General features: G+C 42.7%; 1 protein-coding gene across 1 annotated transcript in view; it reads left to right on the forward strand.

The window, feature by feature from the left end:
• NT5C1A (5'-nucleotidase, cytosolic IA) overlaps positions 1–18839 on the forward strand; it is a 106121-nt gene that overhangs the window by 41719 nt on the left and 45563 nt on the right. The window contains exon 3 of the mRNA XM_077482090.1: positions 18099–18228. Coding sequence (XP_077338216.1) covers positions 18099–18228 — 130 coding nt within the window. The remainder of the gene's footprint in view (positions 1–18098; positions 18229–18839) is intronic.

An 18839-nucleotide genomic window follows, 5' to 3' on the forward strand; every position in this document is an offset into this window, starting at 1 on the left:
GACGGCTGCCGGAGCGGGGTATGAGGATGGCTGCAAGGGCTTTGATCTCAAGTAAGTAATTTATAATGAGCTAGTATGCTATGCATACTAGCTGATTATGCCTTTGTCTTGCAGGTGTTTTTTTTTTTTTTTCTTTCTACGGTTTATAATCACTTTAAAAGTGAGATTTATTAACAGTGAACATAGCAATAAGCAAACAGTGAACGTAAACAACCTCAGCAACAAGAACCAACCCCTGCCAAAATCATATATATATATATATATATATATATATATATATATATATATATATATATATATACACAGTGGTGTGAAAAAGTGTTTGCCCCCTTCCTCATTTCCTGTTCCTTTGCATGTTTGTCACATATAAGTGTTTCGGAACATCAAACCAATTTAAACAATAGTCAAGGACAACACAAGTAAACACAAAATGCAATTTGTAAATGAAGGTGTTTATTATTAAAAGGTGAAAAAAAATCCAAACCATCATGGCCCTGTGTGAAAAAGTGATTGCCCCCTAAACCTAATAACTGGTTGGGCCACCCTTAGCAGCAACAACTGCAACCAAGCGTTTGCGATAACGTGCAATGAGGCTTTTACAGCGTCCTGGAGGAATTTTGACCCACTCATCTTTGCAGAATTGTCCTAATTCAGTTACATTAGAGGGTTTTCGAGCATGAACGGCCTTTTTAAGGTCATACCACAACATCTCAATAGGATTCGGGTCAGGACTTTGGCTAGGCCACTCCAAAGTCTTCATTTTGTTTTTCTTCAGCCATTCGGTGGTGGACTTGCTTGTGTGTTTAGGATCATTGTCCTGCTGCAGAACCCAAGTTCGTTTCAGCTTGAGTACACGAACAGATGGTCGGACATTCTCCTTCAGGATCTCTTGGTAGACAGCAGAATTCATAGTTCCTTTTATCACGGCAAGTCTTCCAGGTCCTGAAGCAGCAAAACAGTCCCAGACCATCACACTACCACCACCATATTTTACTGTTGGTATAATATTCTTTTTATGAAATGCAGTGTTCCTTGTACGCCAGATATACTTGGACACACACCTTCCAAAGAGTTCCACTTTTGTCTCATCGGTCCACAGAATGTTGTCCCAAAAGTCTTGGGGATCATCAAGATGTGTTGTGGAGAAATTGAGACGAGCTTTGATGTTCTTTTTGCTCAGCAGTGGTTTTCTCCTTGGAACTCTGCCATGCAGGCCATTTTTGCCCAGTCTTTTCCTGATGGTGGAGGCATGAACGCTGACCTTAACTGAGGCAAGTGAGGCCTGCAGTTCCATGGACGTTGTTGTGGGGTCTTTTGTGACCTCTTGGATGAGTCGTCGCTGCGCTCTTGGGGTAATTTTGGGCGGCCGGCCACTCCTGGGAAGGTTCACCACTGTTCCATGTCTTCGCCATTTGTGGATAATGGCTCTCACTGTGGTTCGCTGGATTCCCAAAGCTTTGGAAATGGCTTTATAACCCTTTCCAGACTGATAGATCTCAATTACTTTCTTTCTCAATTGTTCCTGAATTTCTTTGGGTCTCGGCATGATGTGTAGCTTTTAAGGATCTTCTGGTGGACCTTACTGTGTCAAGCAGCTCCTATTTAAGTGATGCCTTGATTGTGAACAGGTGTGGCAATAATCAGGCCTGGGTGTGGCTAGAGAAATTGAACTCAGGTGTGGACAACCACAGTTATAGTATGTTTTAACAAGGGGGGCAATCACTTTTTCACACAGGGCCATGATGGTTTGGATTTTTTTTCACCTTTAATAATAAACACCTTCATTTACAAATTGCATTTTGTGTTTACTTGTGTTGTCCTTGACTATTGTTTAAATTGGTTTGATGTTCCGAAACACTTAAGTGTGACAAACATGCAAAGGAACAGGAAATGAGGAAGGGGGCAAACACTTTTTCACACCACTGTATTTATATTGTGGTAGTATGGTACCCCACCAGCAGAAGAATGCAGGGTTCTCAACCAGGCAGGTTGAGGGGCTCCAGGAAAGTTCTTTGTTTGTGAGGAAACTGGCTTTTCAGTTTCCTCATTGTTTTCAAGAATCCAGTTTGGGACCTGGAACCCGGAGATTCCATAGTGTTATGGGTGGGACGGAATCTCCAATCCTGGGACCGGGTTTTGGGAACAGCCAGAAGTCTGGCTGGATGATTGCACAGGTGGGCTTATAACAGAGCCAAGACCATGGTTCTGGGCTCCACCCTCCCGAGGAGTCCAGGTGAGTAAGGGAGAAGTGTGCATGTCTGCACAGGTCGGTCTGTCAGAGCAGACAGAGGGTCCAAGCTTGTGGGCTGAAAAAGAAGCTAGTAAAGAGTGCTGAGGTACTGGGTGTACAAGAACTCTGTTACAGAGCCAAGAGGGCTGCAGCATAAGTCTGAGCAGCAGTGCTGCTAAAGAGAGCCAGGTGGCTTGGTATTTTTGGTTCTACTTACATTATTGCTGTGGAAAGCTGAAACCCCTGTGTGGGCAACTCTTCTGTTATTGGACTTTTCTTTCTTTAATAAAAGTGGGCCTACAAGCCCTTAAAACTGCATATCTGGCGAGGACTCAGCTCACTGGTAAGCTCTACCCTTAAGCTAAAATAACCCCCAAATATATATATATATATATATATATATATATATATATATATATATATATATATAATTAAAATGTGTTGTGCTTTTTAAGGACAATTTCCCGTACAATATTTACTAAGTAATTTTTAACGAAGATATTTTTAAGATACAGAATCAGTCTATATATGTGAAACTTATTCACGGAGACGAGTGATCATACAAAATAGCTACATTTATTGGTTGACAGAAAACAACTATTTACATGAAATATTAAAATACAGATTGCATTACTTGATCATTTTGGCAATTAATAGAAACACCCTCAGACTGGGCGTAATAGTACCTTGGACACAATTATCACCATTATCACTTCTCTGTAGAATCAATAACCTTTTGATACTTGACAATTAAACAGAATGTCTGTATTTCACACATCCAACCGTTACTATACTGCAGGTAAATAAGTGGTTAACAATGTTAAATTAGACATTTGTTTGTCAATAAAATTGGCATCTATGCAAAAAAGAAATTTATAATGAAAAATTTAATTTAGAGAAAAATCTAAAAGGCAGTTATTGATTCGGGAGAAATATTTTCAATAATAGAATATTCAAAAAATCAATATTTAAGAGAACATAGAATAGATGATAAACATATATTTACCCATTTCCAATATGGCTATTAGTGTGGAGTGTTGGTTACCAGGAATTTTAAGATGGCTGCCGTGGCTTCAACATGGATTTTACAGAGGAATTACTTTGTGTCACCTCCGAGTGCCAAGGAGCAGGGATCTTCATGAATGTAAAAATGTGTATTCATGCATGATGCATAAGGGTCAGTCTGTCTGGGAGTCTTCCAGTGTCCCTTCTCGGGGGGGGGGGGGGGGGGTCCCTAAGCTTCCCCCTGACTCTCTCCCCCCAGCTCTCCTCCAAGCTTTTTCTTCTTTTTTCCTCTTTTTTTTAGTTTCTTAAATATCCTCTTAAACAAAAATGTCATAAAATTATACTAAGTTCTGCCCAGAGGGTATGTGTCCCTTTCCTATTGGCAGGCAGGCTTACTGATCACCTTTCCCAGTAGTCTTGTGATTTTAATGTAATAACACCTTCAACCACCTGGTGTCTCACATGTGTTTGGTGTTTTATTTCTATAATATGCGTTCGTTGTTGATATATGTTCTAACGAATATCTCGCGTGTTCAGGAATGATGGCATAATATAAAATACGCTTAACATAATTTTGAATAATCACTTGCATAAAATGGTGATATATATGTATATCAATGTATATCTGTTAATCTTTAGTCCATTTAGAAAGGACCCAGGTTAGATATATATCAAACAATATCACATACAATTATTATCTATATGGATACATGTATAACTCGGGTATCCAATCAATATTTGTTTATCTAAACATAGGTTAAATTCTTATACAGTTATAATCATGATTATATGTTTTTCATAATACTAATTTGTTGCTAAAACACTTCTACTTATGATCACACTTTCATATATAATCTCTCCATGACAAAGTTCCCCAGATCATTAGATACCAAACCACAATATCTCCTTGTTGTGACCTATATATATATATATATATATATATATATATATATATATAATTTGAATGGCTTAGAAAAATATTGATGATACTGGTATATGAATCTTACTCCAACATTGTGACACAACACCCCAGATATATGCACCTGTCATTCCACTCTCGGTTTTTATAACTGTTATCATCCTAGCGTGTAAATCTCTCCAGCCATTGTTTCATGAGAAGCTAGGACAATACTGACTATTTGGCTTATTGATCTCTCACTTTCTGAGACAATGGGATATTTGTTCTGGTCATTCAGGTTTAATGGCTGTTGGTCACAGGTACATCCTAAGTATGGCCCAAACCTTGCCATATATATTTGCATGGCCTTCTTTGACCCTTCAAGGAGCTAGATAAGATTTTTTTTTTTGTGTTTGTGACCAAACATCCCTTTTGTTCAGGCCACACATTTCTCAATACAGACTTGTAGAATTTTAAAAGATAGCTAATCCCTTTAACATTTTGAAAAACCTGTGAGATCTTGTACTTTACGTTTTCAAGTTCTCCGAGAGGTCACAGTTTAATAATATCAACATTATAGTTCATCCACCTTTTTTTTAGGCCTACTGAAATTCCTCATCTCTGCCAGCGAATATTAAATGTATTTCTTCAGGAATTCACAATATATATATATATATATATATATATATATATATATATATATATATATATATATAAATTTATTTATTTATTTCTCACACAAACACACAGAACTCTGTGTACATAGGAATAGTGATCTGGCCCTTTCTTCTCCCTGAAAAGCAGGGAGAAAAAACAGCCAGATTAGTAAGTAAAAGCAGCACACTTTTTCACATTGTTAGACACAGTTAACCCCTTGATGTTAACCCTTTCCCAGCCATTGGCATTAGTACAGTATTATCACTGATCACTGTATATTAGTGTCACTAGTGACATCAGTGTCAGTTCATGACCATGCCAGCCAGTGTCAGTACCAGATTGCCCGCAAAGGAGCAGAGTGTCCCCCTGACATCAGAGCATGACACAGTGCCCGCCTGACATCAGAGCATGGCACAGTGCCCCTTACATCAGAGCATGAGACAGTGACCCCCTGACATCAGAGCATGGCACAGTGCCCCTTACATCAGAGCATGAGACAGTGCACCACTGACATCAGGTCACGGTACAGTAGTGCTCTGACATCAGAGCATGACACAGTGCACCTTACACCAGAGCATGGCACAGTACACCTTACATTGGAGAATGGCACAGTAGTGCCCCTACTTTAGGGCATGGCACAGAGCCCCTTAAATCAGTGCATGGCAAAGTTGCTTTAAGAGCATATTAAATAAGGGCAGTAGCCAATGCATCCCATTGGGTAATAAATTTAAAAGAGCAAACAAAAGTCCTGGATGGCTTAACTCCAATGTAAAAATGCATATAAAAGCAAAGTTAAAGGCCTTCAAAAAATACAAGGTTGAGGGATCATTATCAGCATTCAGACTTTATAGAGAATGCAAAAAGAAATGTAAGGGTGCAAAAAGGACGGCTAAGATAAAACATGAAAGACACATAGCAGAGGAGAGCAAAAAAAATCCCAAGAAATTCTTTATGTAAACAGTAAAAAGGGAGGACAGACCATATCGGCCCCATAAAGAATGATGAAGGACATCTGGTTACAAAAGGATGGGGAGATGGGAAGGTATTGAATTCATTCTTCTCCACAGTCTTCACAAGGGAATCGGTGGCTTCAGTAACCAAAACTACAGTGTTTATCTTCATGACACATGACAGGAAGCACCTCCATGGTTAACAGAAGACAGAATTAAAATTAGAGTTGGGAAACTTAACGTTAATAAATCACAGGGACCAGATGGCTTCCACCCGAGGGTCCTTAGGGAACTCAATCAAGTAATTGCCAGACCATTGTTCCTTATTTTATGAACAGTCTACTGACTGGAATGGTACCAGCTGATTGGAGAAAAGCCAATGTAGCACCAATATTTAAAAAGGGCCCAAAATACATCCCTGGGAATTACAGACCAGTTAGCCTAACATCAATAGTATGTAAACTCTTGGAGGGGATGGTAAGGGACTATATACAGGATTTTAGTAATAAGATCAGTATCATTAGCAGTAATCAGCATGAATCCATGAAGAATGGTTCTTGCCAAACCAATCTATTAACCATTTATGAGGAGATTAGTTGCCATCTAGATAAAGGAAGGCCCGTAGACATGGTGTATCTGGATTTTGCAAAAGTATTTGACACAGTTCCCTATAAACGTTTACTGTACAAAATAAGGTGTGTTGGCATGGACCATAGGGTGAGTACATGGATTGAAAACTGGCTACAAGAGCAAGTTAAGAGGGTGGTGATAAATGGGGAGTACTTGGAATGGTCAGGGATGGGTAGTGGGGTCCCCCAGGGTTCTGTGTTGGGACCAATATTATTTATTTGTTCATAAACGACCTGGAGGATGGGTAAACAGTTCAATATATAATGCTTTTCTGAAATTCATTACTGTTTGCCACATTATCTGCCAATTTAGCTATATCCTTACATAACTGTATAATTTGCTGCTTCAGCATTTTTCTAGGTTCTAAATAGTCTACATACACAACTTCCAAGCCTTCTTACAAATGTTATTCTTTGGTTAACTGCACTGTGGCTCCGGTCTGCCTTGTAGATTGAGCATGTTGCACAATAGCTTGCCTACCTGCCAATTCTAAAATCATCCCATCTTTGTTGAGGTGTGTGAGCACGCAAAGACTATTTCCTCCAAATTTTGTGTTTTCCTCTTGAGGCCCACACAGAACAGATCGGAAGGGAGAATCTCTCTAATGAGAAATTGGAAAGCAATTATAGCAGAGGTTTCATCTCCTCTCCACCCTATTTAAAACTTAAAAAAAAACTATAATCACAGGGGTATTCCTATACAGCACAGGCTTAGTTTTTTTTTCTATTTTTTTATTTGAGGCAGAATTCATATGTAAGATAGTTTGTGTTTTCTTTATTTACATTGAATCTGGCTAGAAAACTGGTAGTGAATACATGTTTCCACATCTGATTGGATTTTCTTTAAAGTATAATTACAGGGATTATAGCACTTTAAATAGGTAATTTGGGCCAAAATGGTCCAAATTATTTTCATGCCAGCATGTTCTGGCTACTGGGTCTGCTTTAGACTGTAGTGGAATTAGCTACATTAGATACAGTAAGCGGAGCTGTGCTCTGGCAGCAGTATCATGCACATTCCCTCTGCTGATGGGTATAAATCAAGTTGGTCTTGGTGGATCAAAGTCATTCAGGAGAAGCCTTGTATTTTTATCAGTGAATAAAAGTCTCCCTCGGACTGGCCAAAGTGAAGAGCTTTTCAATCCACTGTGGCAGCACACAGGTAAAGTCACCTGGTTGTATCCAGGATGGGAAATATGTGTGCCCTAGATTCAGGCTTTATGCAGACCTTTACAATTAGAGGGGAAGAGTTAATGAGCCCAGCTGAAGTAAGTGGGCTCATTAAGACCTCTACAAAAAACCCCAGCATGCTTAGGGAGATGCTCCATCCTGGAACCAGTTTTGTGTTGTATAGACTGGGGAGTGTGATATCTGTTCTGTGCGGTGAGTTAACGCCTGTGTGGCAACCCTCTACAACAGAGACAGGGACTGGTGCAGCACAAGGCTGCACTCAGTTGTTAGACAGGGAATCTAAGTGTGTAGTTAGAGGTCAAGCTGACCAGGATTTATTTTCATGTTTTTTTTTGTTTGGCTGTTATATGTATCACTGCATGTAGCATAAATAAACTGCATCTTTTGTTTTTTGCACCTACAACGCTGTCTGCTGTGCCTGATTTTGTGAACCCATCCAGGGGGTCACACACACCCGCTGCCGAGCTAACCCCTCACAGTTGGTGGAGAATTTTGGCAGTTTTTTTTCAATTTTTTTTAAAGGCCAGCATGGAGGAGATACTGAGACAGCTGGCTCTAGCAAATGCAAACCAGCAGCAAGCAAATGCAAATCAGCAGCAAACAAATGCAGCTTTACAAAAGAGCCTTGCAGCTCAGCAGAAAGCTCACCTGCAGAGTCTGGAAGCTCAGCAACAAGCCCAGCAGCAATCTGAAGCCCGCTTCATAGACCTGTTGCAGAAGCAAGAGCAGAATTTTCAACAGAAAATAGAGACATTAATACAGCAACGTCCGCAAACCAATGAAGCAAGTGGTTACAATAATACCGCATCCTTTGGTGTGAGCCGTTTATTGACAAAAATGACTGGAGAGGATGATCCGGAGGTGTTTTTGACCACATTTGAAAGGACTGCTGAAAGGGAAAAGTGGCCTAAGGAGCAATGGGCTGGACTGGTGGCCCCTCTGTTAACTGGGGAATCGCAGAAAGCTTATTAAGACCTAGAGCCTGACCAAGCAAAAGACTATGTGGTGCTAAAAACAGAAATATTGGCACGGCTGGGTGTCACCCTGGCCGTCCGGGCTCAGCGTGTGCATAATTGGACTTTTCAGGTTGGAAAACCCCCCCAGGTCTCAAATGTATGATCTCATTCACCTGAGCAGGAAGTGGCTGCAGCCAGAGACTTTGACCGCACCAAACATTGTGGAACGTGTTGTTATGGATCGTTTCCTGAGAGCTCTTCCTACTGCCATCCAAAAATGGGTAAGCCATGGAGACCCAGAAAATGCAGATAAACTTGTGGATCTGGTTGAGAGGTACTTGGCTACAGAGAACCTGACCACCTCTTCCAGGGACTCACGGACTTTCCACCCTAAGACCAGATCATTCCCAGTGGCGGGTAAGATGACTCCAAGGGGTGAGGGTGGAGAGAGTGAGAGGGTGGGAGTTCTACCTAAGGTTTGGCGGGAGCAGCCCAGGAAGCCCATGCTGCAAGAGACAGCGAAAAAGATTATTTGCTACCGCTGCCAGCAAGAGGGACAAATTGCAGCCAATTGCCCTGTTGTGGATGAGCCTATGCAATGTGACTTTATAAGGGAGAGACGTCAGTCGCTGTTTGCGACAGTTGCATGCACTGCCATTCGGGGACCTGAGAAACATTTATGTAAAATGTGTATTAATGGTAGAAATGTTGATGTGTTGCTGGATTCAGGTAGCCTGGTAACATTGATAAAAGCTGAATTAGTTACTACAGAGGTCTCTGGGAAGAACAGGGTGGCTGTTATTTGTGTGCATGGGGACACCCGAGAGTATCCTGTAACTTCAGTGTTTTTTGAGACCCCCAAAGGTAACCTCTTTCATCAGGTGGGGTTAGTGTCTCACTTACCACATGATGCTATTGTGGGAAGGGATTTTCCAAAATTCTGGGAACTCTGGGATTGTCCTGAGCCCCCCACTGGTGCCCCTATAAACCAGGAAGATGACCAGAATTCCTCTGGGAGTGGTGAGGACTCTCCTGAATTTCCCTTGTCGGTATTGGCGGGGGAAACTCGAGAAACTGGGGGAGAGCCAACATCCTCAGATGAAAACATGCCGTCTGTGGAGTTTTCGGATCTTGAGGTTCACAGGGAAAATTTTGCCACAGAACAGTTAAAAGATCCCACCCTAATAAAGGCACGGGAAAATGTGGTGAAAATAGATGGCGAGTTAGTGAACCCAGATAAGACTTGCCCTTATCCTTACTTCACTATGGAAAGGGACCTGCTGTATCGAGTGGCTCAAAGGGCAGAAGAAACCATTGAGCAACTTGTAGTGCCCAAACCTTACAGGAAGTTTGTGTTAGAATTGGCTCATGGGCACATTCTGGGAGGTCATCTGGGGACAGAGAAAACCAGAGAGAGGGTATTGCAGAGATTCTATTGGCCTGGGGTCATGAAGGAAATAGAAAATTATTGTTCCTCCTGCCCTGTGTGTCAGAAGTCGGCACCTATGCCACATTTCCGTAACCCGCTGGTACCTCTTCCTATCATTGAGGTCCCCTTTGAAAGGATCGCAATGGATTTGGTAGGTCCGATAATGAAGTCCGCCAGGGGGCATCAGTACATTTTGGTTATATTGGACTATGCCACCCGTTATCCGGAAGCAATTCCTCTCCGAAATACCTCGGCCAAAACCATAGCCAAAGAGCTATCTCTTGTTTTTAGCCGTGTGGGTATTTGTAAGGAACTGCTTACGGACCAAGGTACACCCTTTATGTCCCGGGTTATGAAAGAATTATGCAAGTTGTACAAAGTGACGCAATTGCGTACATCTGTGTATCACCCCCAAACAGATGGGTTGGTTGAAAGATTCAACAAAACCCTTAAACAAATGTTAAAGAAGGTGGTGGATAGAGATGGAAAGAATTGGGACGGTCTAATACCCTATCTAATGTTTGCCATTAGGGAGGTACCCCAATCCTCTACGGGTTTCTCACCCTTCGAGTTGCTCTATGGGAGACACCCAAGAGGGCTGCTGGATATCGCCAAGGAAACTTGGGAAAATGAGAGTTCTCCTCACAGGAGAGTGATTGAGCATGTCGCCCTGATGCAAGATAGAATTGCGCAGGTAATGCCAATTGTAAAGGAACATTTAACCCAAGCGCAGTTAGCACAGCAGAGAGTGTACAACCGTGGGGCCAAGACCCGTACTTATTCCCCGGGGGATAGGGTCTTGGTGCTAGTCCCTACGGTTGAAAGCAAATTTCTGGCCAAATGGCAAGGTCCATATGAAGTAATTGAAAAAATTAGTGAGGTGAACTACAGGGTTAGACAGCCAGGAAGGCGAAAGCCGGAGCAGATCTATCACGTCAATCTGCTGAAAGCCTGGAGGGATAGGGAATCCCTAGTCGCAGAGACTTTGTCACAAGTACAGCCTGATTGCTTAGTTCCTGAGGTTGGAATAGCAGACACCTTATCGAAACCCCAACAACAGGAGGTTAAAGAGTTTGTACTTCGTAACAAAGAGATTTTCTCTGAGCTTCCAGGACAAACATCTGGCGTAGAGCATGACATTATCACCCCGCCAGGAGAAAGGGTAAAACTAAAACCTTATAGAATACCAGAGGCCCGACGGGAGGCAATACATGGGGAGGTTCAAAGGATGTTGGAATTGGGTGTGATAGAGGAGTCCCAGAGTGACTGGTCCAGTCCTATCGTACTAGTGCCCAAACCTGATGGGAGCTGGCGGTTTTGTAACGATTTTCGACAATTAAATAAAGTTACAAAATTTGACACCTACCCCATGCCGTGTATAGATGAGTTGATTGACCGGCTGGGAACAGCCCGATATATGACAACTCTTGATCTCACCAAAGGCTATTGGCAAATTCCCCTGGCCGAGTCGGCCAAGGAGAAAACTGCGTTTGTAACCCCAGATGGGGCATTCCAATATAAGAGAATACCGTTTGGGTTACAGAATGCACCGGCAACATTCCAGCGGAAAATGGATAAGATTCTGAGGCCCCATCAGAAATATGCTGCAGCTTACCTAGATGATGTGATTATCCATAGCACAGACTGGGTCTCACAAGTACAAGCAGTCCTAGACTCTATCGGGGAAGCTGGGTTTACGGCCAATCCAAAGAAGTGTACCATTGGACAGGAGGAGGCCAAATATCTTGGGTACACTATTGGGAGGGGGGTGATAAAACCCCAAGTCAATAAAGTCGAGGCCATACAGAGTTGGCCACGTCCCAACAGCAAGAAACAGGTACGAGCCTTTCTGGGAATCACTGGCTATTATCGACGATTCATTCCCCATTTTGCTTCTCAGGCTGTGCCCCTCACCAACCTGACAAAAGGGAAAGAGTCGGTCATGGTTAAATGGTCCCCAGAGGCTGAAGAAGCATTTCAGTCCTTAAAAACAGCCTTATGTAGCCAGCCAGTGTTGTACTCACCAGACTTCTCTAAGGACTTTGTTGTACAAACTGATGCATCAGACGTTGGGTTAGGAGCAGTGTTATCCCAGGTCTGGAACGGGGAAGAGCACCCAGTCATTTACCTCAGCAGGAAGTTGAAGTCCCATGAGGTAAATTACGCCACGATTGAGAAGGAATGTTTAGCAGTGAAGTGGGCTCTAGATTCCCTTCGGTACTATCTGCTAGGTAGGCACTTTGACCTGGTGACTGATCACGCTCCTTTAAAGTGGATGGCTCAGAACAAGGAGACCAATAGAAGGGTAAATAGGTGGTTCCTGGCCCTACAAGAATTTAACTTTACAGTTAAGCATCGCCCTGGTGTTAAAATGGGGAATGTGGATGCTTTGTCTCGGATACATGCGTGTTTGACTGCTTGTGTTACAACCCCAAGGTTGAAACAAGAGGGGGGGGGGTATGTGGCAGCATGCAGGTAAAGTCACCTGGTTGTATCCAGGATGGGAAATATGTGTGCCCTAGATTCAGGCTTTATGCAGACCTTTACAATTAGAGGGGAAGAGTTAATGAGCCCAGCTGAAGTAACTGGGCTCATTAAGACCTCTACAAAAAACCCCAGCATGCTTAGGGAGATGCTCCATCCTGGAACCAGTTTTGTGTTGTATAGACTGGGGAGTGTGATATCTGTTCTGTGCGGTGAGTTAACGCCTGTGTGGCAACCCTCTACAACAGAGACAGGGACTGGTGCAGCACAAGGCTGCACTCAGTTGTTAGACAGGGAATCTAAGTGTGTAGTTAGAGGTCAAGCTGACCAGGATTTATTTTCATGTTTTTTTTTTGTTTGGCTGTTATATGTATCACTGCATGTAGCATAAATAAACTGCATCTTTTGTTTTTTGCACCTACAACGCTGTCTGCTGTGCCTGATTTTGTGTTGTGAACCCATCCAGGGGGTCACACACACCCGCTGCCGAGCTAACCCCTCACACCACCAACACCATGGTAAAAGAATGTTCACTAGATTTCCTGATGATCAAATTACTTTTTAATTTTCTGATTCAATACATTTTAAACAATTGTAGCAAAGTATCATACTGTATGTCATTACAACAGTTAAAGAACTATTCAAATGTTAGCAAGTACAAATCTGGGATTTCAGCAGGTAAAACATACCAAAAAGGAAATAACGGTAACATTTTATTTGTGCAAAAAACTTAAAATTGTAGTAATGTAGTTAATGTAGTGACCCTGCTCTGCTATGAAGTTGTGTCTTTAATAAATTCAAAAAGTGTTATTACCAGACTGAGCAAATAATCAAATGTAGCAAGGCCCCAGACAGGGGCATTGCTATGTGGCAAAAAGACCAGGGGCTTCAGCCCGAAGTCCAAGCCTGGCACGGGGGGGGGGGGGGGGGGTGGGGGGGAGGTGTCAGATGACCGACCTAACACGCACTGAATGTCCTGACACGCACTGCTATGTCACTCAGGCGCACGAGACCCAGGGCTTTTTGGGGACCCACTCTGGGCTCCAGCCCCCCTCAGCCCCCCATTCCGATGCCACTGGTCCCGGACCTCCAAAGGCCTGTATACTCCTCAAGCGTTACCCCCGCTATCCTGCTGTGTCCTTAGCTTGGCACTCTATGATCCTCCAGCGTCATCCCTGCTATCCTGCTGGGTCCCTGGCTTGGCACCTGCTGACACCTGCTGAAGATTTCCCCCTTGTTCACCATCCCTGGCTGGTGAGAAGACTGCTCGGGTACTGGCTCCAGCTTACTGTAGTCTGTGGTAACAAGGTGGATGGTTCCTTAGTGGCGACAGCTTCCCGTCTACCTCCGACCACAACTGGTTCCCCGTCCGACTGAACGTTCACAACTCGGTTGGATTCCAATACTGCAGTCCCAACCCTGAGCTGTTTCTCTTGCTCCTGGATAGGCCTCAGACAGCCTAGCAGCCAGGTGTCCCAGGGATAAGCCTCTGGCTTGGCCTAGCAACCTGAGGCAACATAACACACGTCCACCCAGACAGCCATCCAGGTGGCACAGAACCCCCGATTACCTGACTCCGTCCAAATAAATAGGCTCTCCCAGCAGGCCAAGGAACTAAAGAAACCCCTGTCAATTGGCTGAGACACCCCATCCATTCATACTTTGACCTTGCAAAGCCCCCTGTCATTTTAATGTCACCAGCACAGTGCCACCTAGTGACAGAAGAGAAAAAGTGCAGCAATTCCAGACTTAGAGGAAAATCAATTTATCTTCTAACAATTATCCAGGAAAATTACTACCTGGCAAACTAAATTTCTTAGCAACACCAGGGTGCTACACAAATATTGCTGTTATGGAATCTCCAGATCTTCCCAAAGGCTGGTGGTCAGAACGAACTGAAAATCAGAAATGAGCGGACAAGAACGCACTGAAAATCAAATACGAAATATAAAAATAGGCACTCAAAACCAGATGCGAAAAGACTACACGCACTGAAGAACAAATACGTACCCACAAGCGCAAACTGAAGAGCAGTAACGAACTGAAAAGGACAAGTCTGAAAATCGTGAATCGTCTCTCAAACTTCTACTAACACGAGATTAGCAGAAGGAGCCCAAAGGGTGGCGCACTGGCTATTGAACTTCCTCTTTAGTGCCGTTGTATGTCAACGCATTCTTGACAATCGGAATTTCCTACAAAATTTGTGTGACCGGGTGTATGCAAGACAAGCTTGACCCAACATCCATCGGAAAAAAATCCCAGGATTTTGTTGTCGGAGCATTACAGTGATAAACCTTTTATCCAATTACTAAATTGCTACATTTGTAAATGTCAAAATCCAGTATAAAGGAATAGTAGTGGTAGAAAAAGCACTTGTAGGTTTCTAATCTAATCTTTTTTTTGTTTTATTCTCCTTTAAGATGGGTTTTCTTGGGTCCTGCCCCCTGTTGTGAACCACATATAGAGTACGTTGAAAAAGTATTCATACCCTTTAAAAGTTTCCACATTTTGTCATGTTACAACCAAAAATGTAAATGTATTTTATTGGGATTTTATATGATAGACCAACACAAAGTGACACATAATTGTGAAGTGGAAGGAAATTGATATATGGTTTTCAAAATTCTTTACAGATATTTGAAAAGGGTGGCACGCATTTGTACTCAGCCCCCCGGGTCAATATTTGTAGAACCACTTTTCTCTGCGATTACAGTTGCAAGTCTTTTTTTTGTATGTCTCTACCAGCTTTGCACATCTAGAGTGAAGTTTTTGCCCAGTCTTCTTTGCAAAATAGCTCAAGCTCTGTCTGATTGGATGGAGTCAGTCTGAACAGCAGTTTTCAAGTCTTGCCACAGATTCTTAGTTGGATTTAGGTCTGGACTTTGGGCCATTCTAACACATGAAGATGCTTTGATCTAAACCATTCCATTGTAGCTCTGGCTGTGTGTTTAGGGTCGTTGTCCTGCTGGAAGGTGAACCTCTGCCCCAATCTCAAGTCTTTTGCATACTCTAACAGGTTTTTTCTAAGATTGCCCTGTATCTGCCTCCATTCATCTACCCATCAACTCTGACCAGCTTCCCCCTGCTGAAGAAAAGTATCCCCACAACATGATGCAGCCACCACCATGTTTCATGATGGGGATGATGTGTTCAGGGTGATGTGCAGTGTTAGTTTTCTGCCACACATAGTGTATTGCTTTTATGCCAAAACTTTCAATTTTGGTCTCATCTGACCAGAGCACCTTCTTTCACATGTTTACTGTGTCCCCCACATGGCTTCTCGCAAGCTGTAAACAGGACTTCTTATGGCTTTCTTCTTGCCACTCTTCCATAAACTGCAGATTTGTGGCGTGCATGACTAATAGTTGTCCTGTGGACAGATTCTCCCACCTGAGCTGTGGATCTCTACAGCTCTTTCAGAGTTACCATGATCCTCTTGGCTGCTTCTTTGATTAACACTCTCCTTACCTGGCCTGTCAGTTTAGGTGGATAGCCATGTTTTGATAGGTTTGCAATTGTGCCATACTCTTTCCATTTCCAGATGATGGATTGAACAGTGCTCCATGAGATGTTCAAAGTTTTGGATATTTTTTTTAAAAACCTGACCCTGCTTTAAACTTCTGCACAACCTTATCGCTAACCCATCTGGTGTGTTCCTTGTCCTTCATGATGCCGTTTGTTCAGTAAGGTTCTCTAACAAACCTCTGAGGGCTTCACAGAACAGTTGTATTTATACTGAGATTAAATTACACACAGGTGGACTCTTATCTAATTAGATGGCTTTTGAAGGAAAATGGTTCCACTAGATTTTAGTTAGGGGTATCAGAGTAAAGGGGGCTGAATACAAATGCATGTCACACTTTTCAGATATTTATTTGTAAAGCACGTAAAGAACGGGGCCTGAAAGCACAGGGGGTAAAGAGGAAGGAACAGAAGGCCATCACAAAGGGTAATTCAGCAGGAGTTGGGGGGGGGGGAGTGTGTACTTGCTACAGGTAACCATGAACTGGTGGAAATGTAATAGCACCCAGAAAGCAGAGAGTGATATTGACACGGGTTACAGTTCCTCCGGTAGCAAGGGAGTCAGTGCTATGACTCCTTCCCTTGCGATCGGTTACCCAAACGCAATCAGGACCAAACCAGCAGTAGGAGACCCCATAGACCTATCCGCATGGTATGGGAGAGTAAGGAGTCAGGGTACGTATGAGGTGCGCGCTTGGTGCACTACAGGACCCCATTCTGTCACTGGGAGTGAGGTGGCAGAGGAGTTGGACTGGTGGATTGGGACACAAGCTCAGCAGTGTCCCCCTCTACATGTTAAATTTAGAAGACAATTTGTGCAGCGATATGGGATGGAGTGGTTACAGGAGGAATTTGCATGTTGTAACACAGCTGCACAAAGTGTACGGCTCACCTATAATCCGGGGTCCCGCTTTAATGTTGAGTTCTTATGAATGGGACCCGGGCATTAGTGAGCGCATATACTTAGAAGAGGCACCCCCCACGTACAGGGCCAATAGGTCTCCCCCACAAGTGCTCCCAGGGTTAGGCCTCCCTCTGCACTTAGACCCCTCAATATACTCAATTTTAGGGTGCTTCTTGTTCCTGGAAACTGGTATACTGGTTACTGGATAGAAGGTAGCTTCCATAGCACAGGTGCCTCATGGGTGAGACTTCTCTAAGACAAAAAAGGTAATGCACCTGGGAATAGTGTGTTTTTCCCAGTCCCATAGGTCCATCAGCATGCACGTTGGATGTGTATTCAGTTTGTCAACCCCAGGCATTGGAGGATTTCTGCTTCAATTTCTAATAGTCCCTGGCCTCCTCTGTGACCAGGGACAAATAGGCTTTCTGGTGTTCCTGGAAAAGAAATGGCCAGCAGACCTGCCCACTGATCTTTAGACCAGAAGTCATGGAAGTGGTGAGATAGATTTCTGTTATCCAATGTTGTACTTTTTTGCAAGTAATGCCTTACTCTTATTGCACCAGAATTACCACAATCTCTTGTACCATCTGATTTGGAGTCTTTCGGGCCTTCTCTGTTGCCTGAGTCAGAGCTGCGACCTGAGCCCCCTGCATCTGTGCATGGGAGCCAATCGCCATGTAACTTCAGCTTGTTCAATTAAACTTAGAGCTGCACGATTCTGGACAAAATGAGAATCACGATTGTCTTGCTTAGAATAAAGATTCTCGTGGCGTAATATCATCTTTCACATTATACAAAAAAATTGGGCTAACTTTATGTTTTTTGTTTTTTATCCATTGAAGTGTATTTTTTCCCCAAAAAATGTGTTTGAAAGACTGCTGCACAAATACAGTGTGACATAAACTATTGCAACAATAGGCATTTTATTCTCTAGGGTCTCTGCAACATGACAAAATATGGAAAATTTCAAGGGGTATGAATACTTTTTCAAGGCACCGTATGGACGTTGTACTGATCTGTATGTGTGCAGCATTATATTTTCTGAAATGTAAACAAATAATGCATTCTGCATGCAGGCCAACTAATTAGCTGACCAACTAATCGATTATGAAAATAGTGGACAACTATTTTCATAATTGATTATAATTGATTAATTGTTTCAGCCCTAAACATTTGTAAGGGAAAAATGTGTGATTTGTATAAATTCTCTGTGTATGATTTTCCTGTCTTGATTCTCTCTTAGGCCCTGGAAGCAGTCAACAGTCACCTGCGTCAGCTTTACCCGGACAGTGAAGATCTATTTGACATTGTCCTTATGACAAATAACCACGCACAAGTGGGGGTGAGACTCATTAATACCATAAACCATTACAGTAAGTATGATGCTATGCAACCATTATGTTATATACACAATAATTCATGGTCCTATCCTTTCTGCATTCTTTTACTACATGCACAATGAGATTAGTAATGACCATCTACAGCGGGTATATGCAATTAGCGGACCTCCAGCTGTTGCAGAACTACAAGTCCCATGAGGCATAGCAAGACTCTGACAGCCACAAGCATGACACCCAGAGGCATGATGGGACTTGTAGTTTTGCAACAGCTGCAGGTCCGCTAATTGCATATGCCTGCTCTACAGTATATATTTAGGTACTCAACACACAACAGGTCAGTATTCGTGGGAAGACCATACTAGTCTAATATTTAACAAGGCCATTAAAGAAAGTGCAAAGGACACCACATGTAATGTGATGCAACAAGCATAAATCAATATGTGTCGCTATATGTAGTTTACTCAAGTATAACATAAAACAATAAAAACTGGTTGGTTTAGGACTAAAATTTTTCATATATTGATTATGCTTCGTTTGCTAGCTTACTATTTAGAGTATTAGCTATGCGTAGCAAATTTAATATAGACTGGAGCTAAAAAAATGCTAACGGCCAAATCTAAAAGCATGGACACTTCACTAAACAC

Source organism: Lithobates pipiens, unplaced genomic scaffold, assembly GCF_037356315.1.
Source record: "Lithobates pipiens isolate NorthernLeopardFrog02 unplaced genomic scaffold, aLitPip1_a1.2 Scaffold_16, whole genome shotgun sequence".
Taxonomy (NCBI): domain Eukaryota; kingdom Metazoa; phylum Chordata; class Amphibia; order Anura; family Ranidae; genus Lithobates; species Lithobates pipiens.